At 48.9% G+C, this 6,000-nt stretch overlaps 1 protein-coding gene across 1 annotated transcript in view; it reads left to right on the top strand.

The window, feature by feature from the left end:
• Positions 1 to 4,048: 4,048 nt before the first annotated feature.
• LOC8026773 (corticotropin-releasing factor receptor 1-like) overlaps positions 4,049 to 6,000 on the top strand; it is a 76,662-nt gene continuing 74,710 nt past the window's right edge. The window contains exon 1 of the mRNA XM_042289627.1: positions 4,049 to 4,733. Coding sequence (XP_042145561.1) covers positions 4,049 to 4,733 — 685 coding nt within the window. The remainder of the gene's footprint in view (positions 4,734 to 6,000) is intronic.

Genomic DNA, 6,000 nt, shown 5'->3' with positions numbered 1-6,000 from the left:
ATAAATGATTTATACGCATACCTCGTGCCATTTCGTACCGATTATTTAGCGGTGTAATGCTTTGCCCGTGTAATAAAATGTTTTCGGGACCCCATGCTATGTGCAGCTTTCATTTTAGCTAATAAGACACGCGTATGTGACTAAAAGCGCGTTACGACGGTCGATCCACGCGCGTTGCCTTCGCTTCGACGCGCGCCCCCGATGGCCTTCCTTTGCGACGTCGCGAATAGAGCGCTACGGCCTTAGTTTCTAGGAGGTGTTGCTCCTCTACTCTAGATGATGTTGGTTCAGTGCGGCGGACATCTTCACTTAGAAACGAGGCAAAATGTCCCACGACACCTTTGCAGAGCCAGCTGTTGCTCAAGATCACAAAAGGGGGCTGGCGGCAACAATACACGCTTCCATAACACTGTTGCGTAAAGGTTGGAAGTAACACAGCGAAAGCAACGGATCTAGGGTGCCTTCATGTGCGCTTTAAACGGATCGCTTTTTGAGGTAACGGTCACTTATTTACCTGGAAGGATAATTGTAACTGTAATGAGTTACAGTTTAGCATCAGGTAATTGACCGATCTCACCAAGCGTTGAGCGCATGCGTGACGCCGCCATAACTTTAGTTCACAGGAGGCAAACGGCATGTGCTTGAGACGCCTCGTGCCGTTTTGTGCTCTACGCGCGCATAGCTCCAACAAGGTTGGGGCACGTGCAGAAAGACTAAAGTGCCCTCGATGCATTCCGGCGTCGGTGGCGTGGTCAAACTGGATGGTGAGATCGGTCTATTGTAAATGTAATTCCATACCTTTTTTTTTTGTAGCGGTTACAGTCTTACCAATCAGTGCAGAGAAATGAGCGATTCTGTTTGTGCTCGTGTTTCGAATCTGGTTATTTGTTTATAATGCTTCTTTGCCGCCAGATAGTGCCAGGACGTCCAGACCTCGACTAAAGTGAAAATAAAAATAAAAATTATTTTTCATTTCATGTCACTATTAGGAATATAGTAAATATACAGGGTCTTTTTTTTTTCTTTTTTAAGCTTAACAGATGTATTAAAAAAAGAAAAGCCGTGAAAGTTACACTGATGCGGTTTGTGCAGGTGAGTTATACAATCAAGGGGAGATAGTATAGGAGGCTAATTGTAACGATTAGGTGGCTAATTAATTCAAATTCGTTAATTAACTTTTTAAGTATTGAAAATAGACATATGATTTCAATTAGAAACCTGATGGGCGTCATCGAAAACCACTAAATGGTAATTTTTTCAGAAAGACTTTGAACGCGTGAGAAGCGTAGTAGTGCACTAAAGTTACCACTCGGGGAGCAGGGACGAAATTTCCGTCGGCTGCTAAGTAGTTCTACCGAAGGCCTAAAGAGAAACAGGAGCCAAATGACAGGACTACGGCGCACGCGCTGCGTGTTGCCGCACTATTTGTTCTCTGCTCCGCACGCCGCGGCACGCCTCCTCACAGCTTTGCGTCCACATCTCCGAGTCTCCTGCAGAAGCGACGATCGCTTCCCGCAGTGTGGTCTTGGATCCAACATGGCCGCCCTCGGAGCACCATTGTGATACCCTGCTCCGCAACATAGCATATACACTTACTCTAGGCTTTCATGGCTCTTAGCGCCCTCTGGGGTCCATTGTGCGGTGAAAGACAGTGTACGCGACATCGCATCATTTACATTATATACAGGTTGAAGTTGATATAAGGGTGCCGGCTAACTGGTTATTCAAGTTTATTTACAGCTGGTTGTCTAAGTAAGGTTCTGTTTTGTGAAATAAACCTCAGCACTGTTTAGAGATCAGTGTTGTCCTATCCTTCTGTTTTTCTAATCTCCAGAGGCCAAAAGAAAAAAAATGTGAGTACAGTATAGCCTCACCGACAGCGCGAGAGAAGAGCAACCAAAACAATGTCCCCAAACAAAAACTAAAATAAAAAAAGGCAAAAACAATTTTTCCTATATCCCCATCGCCGAGGATTTCATATATACCTCCATACCCTCTATGGGACATCCAATAAAATATATATGAAGAAAATGTGAGATAAAGAATAGCGTGTATATACGTAAAGAGGTTGGTAAAAGCTAAACGCATTACGATATCACCTCTGGGCAGCGGGGAGAAGGCCTCCTTATGGGGCACGCACTCAAAGAAGATTGCGCCCAGCCAATAAGACGCGGACAATGCCGGCGGCCCTGTGGTACTTTATACGAAAAGAAGACGTGGCCAGTGATACGGGACAGAATCCATCCGAGCCTGAAGTGTGGTTCGGGTTGAGCAAGCGCATACTCCGCCTCGCTGCAACTTGGCAAACGACGAAAGCTGCGGTCCCAGCGAGCCAATCAGGGCATCGGAGGGAGTCACGTGACTGGAGTCTACCTCGCTAGTTACGTGCAGTGCTGTCAAAGCTCCGGGCGGTAGGGAGAGAGAGGCGAGCCGGTTTTTGCACGAATTATGAGCGACGGGCTCATCTCCGAGGGAGACAAAAGCGACGTTTGGGACACATAGAAGAGGGTCCGAAGAAGAGGGGAGTTTCTCCTTCCCATCTTCCCCGACTGCTTGGGTTACACGCTCTCCCGCGTACCTTTGCGCTGTCAGGTGATTTGCCTCCGTTCATCTGATTCACTCGAGGTGGCCGTAGCGTTGGCTGTTTGCGAAGTCACGGCGAAGAGAAATGTATTGCAAGTGCTTGTGGGTCAGGAACGAGAGCAGAATGGATCCATTGGTCTATAAAAAATGCTCGCGCCCAAACGTACCATTTTCTAGCTGCGTGTAATGAGCGAGAACTAGAACTAGTCTCAGTCTTGATTGATCGTCGGTTACAGGTTAAGAAAAAAGCTGGAGCTCCGCCCACAAGCGTAAAGCGCCGCTTGAAATGCCTACGCCGTCAAAGAAAATAGCTCCCTAGCAACGCCGTTTTATCCCTCTCAAAGAAACGTCTTCTAGGCCAATACATAAATAATTTAGTTTATTCACGATACTTAAAGAAGTTGAGATACGTTATTGTCCACGCACGGGTTCAGTATTAATGGACAGGGGTCATGTCTAATGTTCCGCCTTCTAACTGACTTCCTGTCTAAATAGCTGTCTGAACTTCTGTCTTCCAGTGGTTTCGGTTTCGGTAGTTGAGAACCAGACTTTTTTGAAAAACTAAAAAAAAAGAAAGGACATTATTATTTCGTAACTAATGCAAATTACCTTATTTTTCTTAGTTTTATATACTTTATAGATGAATAGTGTATGTTTAGTTGATTTGTTGAATAGAAAATCTTTTGCGTTTCCGGTTTCGACGAATTCGCGATTTGGAAAGTCGTTCTCCGGTTGTGTGTTCCACATGTTTTCCGTCATGAATCCCAACGAGGAAGCTGCGGAAAGTGATTCTTCGGATTCTTCTTGGTCGAGAGACCTACCGTCTACGCCAAAACGCTGGTTCAAGAAGCACAAGAGCGGCCACATCTTGAACAGCGGCCAACGAGAGCTCCTTCTGAACATGTACGTTCGGATGCGGCATACGGAGCCCGACCTCGACGTGATTGAGGCCTGCAAGGCAGTCAGCAAACTGTCAGGTGTCAGCTTGTCCAGTGTGCTTGCAATCAAGAAGGAGGCAAGTGCGAATGATGGGCAACTCGCGTCACCCTCTCGGAAGCGCCCAACAAATGCAGGCAAGAAGCGGCGTACTGCCAAGTACGGTGACCTCGTGCTGTGTGCCTTAAGATCGTGTGTGCATCGGTTTTTTCGCCGGAACGAGATGCCCACGGTTGAAAAGATAGCAGCCGAGTTCCGCACAAGCCCAGAACTCCCCTCGCTGCAGGCGTGGACCGTGCGTCGTCTCCTTCTTGACATCGGCTTCAGGCGAGAAAGGAGGGCTCGAAACTCGCTCATGGTCGAGCGAGACGACATCGTCGCTTGGCAGCAGACGTACTTGCGGGACATCACGCGTCACAGGCATGAGAACCGCCAGATTTTTTACCTCGACGAGACGTGGGTGACGGCCGGGCACACTGCCTCGACGGTGTGGGTGGACAGCACTGTGACCTCGTCCCACGACGCCTTCATGCGAGTTCTCACAACGGGCCTGAAGCAGCCGTTGGTAAAGGGCCAGCGCCTCATCGTTACGCATATCGGCAGCGAAGATGGATTTGTCCCTGGGTGCCTGGACGTCTTCCGCGGCAAAAAAACCGGCGAGTACCACGAGGAAATGGACGGCCCTCGGTTCGAAAAGTGGTTCGACGATGTCCTCCAAAAACTGCCGACGGGGAGTGTCATCGTAATGGACAATGCCCCGTACCAATCCCGGCGGTTAGAGGCGGTGCCGACGACCAGTTCCCGGAAGGAGCTCATCCAGGGCTGGCTCACGTCGAAAGGTATTGCTTGGGACGCCAAGATGCTGAAGAGGCAGCTCCTTGAAATCGTGTCGTCGGTCAAGCCGCAGTACGTGAAGTACCGTGTGGACACTGCTGCAGAAAGGGTTGGTTGCACAGTGGTCAGGCTTCCAGCCTACCACTGTGAGTTCAACCCAATTGAACTCATCTGGGGACAGATCAAGAATCGTGTCGCAGCCCGAAACACAATGTTCAAGATTGGCGACGTTGAGAGACTCCTCAAAGAAGAAGCTGAGCAGGTCACGGCTAGTAACTGGTGCAACGCTGTGAGGCATGTCGTCAAAGTGGAAGAAAGCTTCAAACAAGGAGGAACGACAAGTGCTCACATCGAGCCAATCGTCATCGCTCTTAATGAAGGTGACACTTCTTCTGAGAGTGACATGTCCAGTGTGGGGCCCCTCGACGCCCCGTGATGTCAACATCAAGGGGGATCAACCCTAAAAACAAAACGGTCCTTTTAAGGACCACTCATATGCTGTAAAATCGGATGCGTGTCGTACACGTCTCCCGTGTCTCATGTTGTTGACGTGATGTTGTGCTTCATTACCTCATTGCACTGGTCAAGGCTTTTTGAGGTCTGTAAGGTCTGCCTTACATATTCCACTGGGCCGTAAGTGAGCAGCATAGAGTTTCCAATCCCTCAGCACTGTTCCACTTCCTCGAATCGGCTGGCCCAAAGGCTTAGAAGGTGCAACTCAGAGCTTGGAGTTCCTCCATGCACCTCGACCAACTGGGTCACCGCCTGTGGTAAGCGCAGTTAGAGCGGAAGCGGAGAGTCCGTATTGATATCTGTATGGATATCACCCCAATCCACAAATTGTGCGGTGCAATAGGGAGGCTGAGCTTATAGGGCTTGCCTACAACCTCAGTCTCCTACTATCATGCCGAGTTTTATGGTTTACATTCTCGTAATGCCGAGCATTACGAGAACAGCGACTCGTGTTAGAAATGGGGAGAGCTAACTTTCACTTGCCAAGATTCGCGCTATTTAACAAGCTTTGCACTTTGTCTGTTTACTTCTATAGCTCGTTTCTTTTAGTACTGTTAATGTTTTATAGCTTTCTCGGATGAGCGCTAACACAAAGAATGTCAGTTCAAACGACACCGGGAAAAGGTAGGTATCGTGCATACCACTGGTTTTATCCTCCCTACATGCAATCGAAGGTGCAAAGGAGGCCGCTATAGCAATCGTCACTTACCATTTGATTGATAGCGACGAAAACTTGGCAGGAGTTGCACGGTTCACAACTGAGTGAATGACGCCGTACAACGTCGTTTCAGTAGTTACACTTCGTTTATTTATCCACCGTTGCAAGCGAGGGCGCAGGCAATGCCTAGCAAAGGAACCCGGTGCTGGGGGTGCCGGCAGTTCACTCGTGCTGCTAATCTCGCTCATACATACTGTTGTTATCACTGGATGATGAGCGCTGCATTTTCATCTCGCCCCACGGAGTCCACAGGGAAGAAAAACGGCGATACCGGCACTGTATTGACAGGCGACTCGAGGCAGGGAACGCAGACCTCCAACGAGAGGAAAAAAAGAAGACGACGTCAGACGAGCGGCCCAGCGATGCTAAGCCTTGCGTCCGCTTCGAACTTTCCGATGGCGATACCATCGCCGGAT

This window comes from Ixodes scapularis, unplaced genomic scaffold (genome assembly GCF_016920785.2).
Source record: "Ixodes scapularis isolate PalLabHiFi unplaced genomic scaffold, ASM1692078v2 PGA_scaffold13__105_contigs__length_92229423, whole genome shotgun sequence".
Classification (NCBI taxonomy): Eukaryota; Metazoa; Arthropoda; class Arachnida; order Ixodida; family Ixodidae; genus Ixodes; species Ixodes scapularis.
This window is presented reverse-complemented; position numbering and strand designations above follow the sequence as displayed.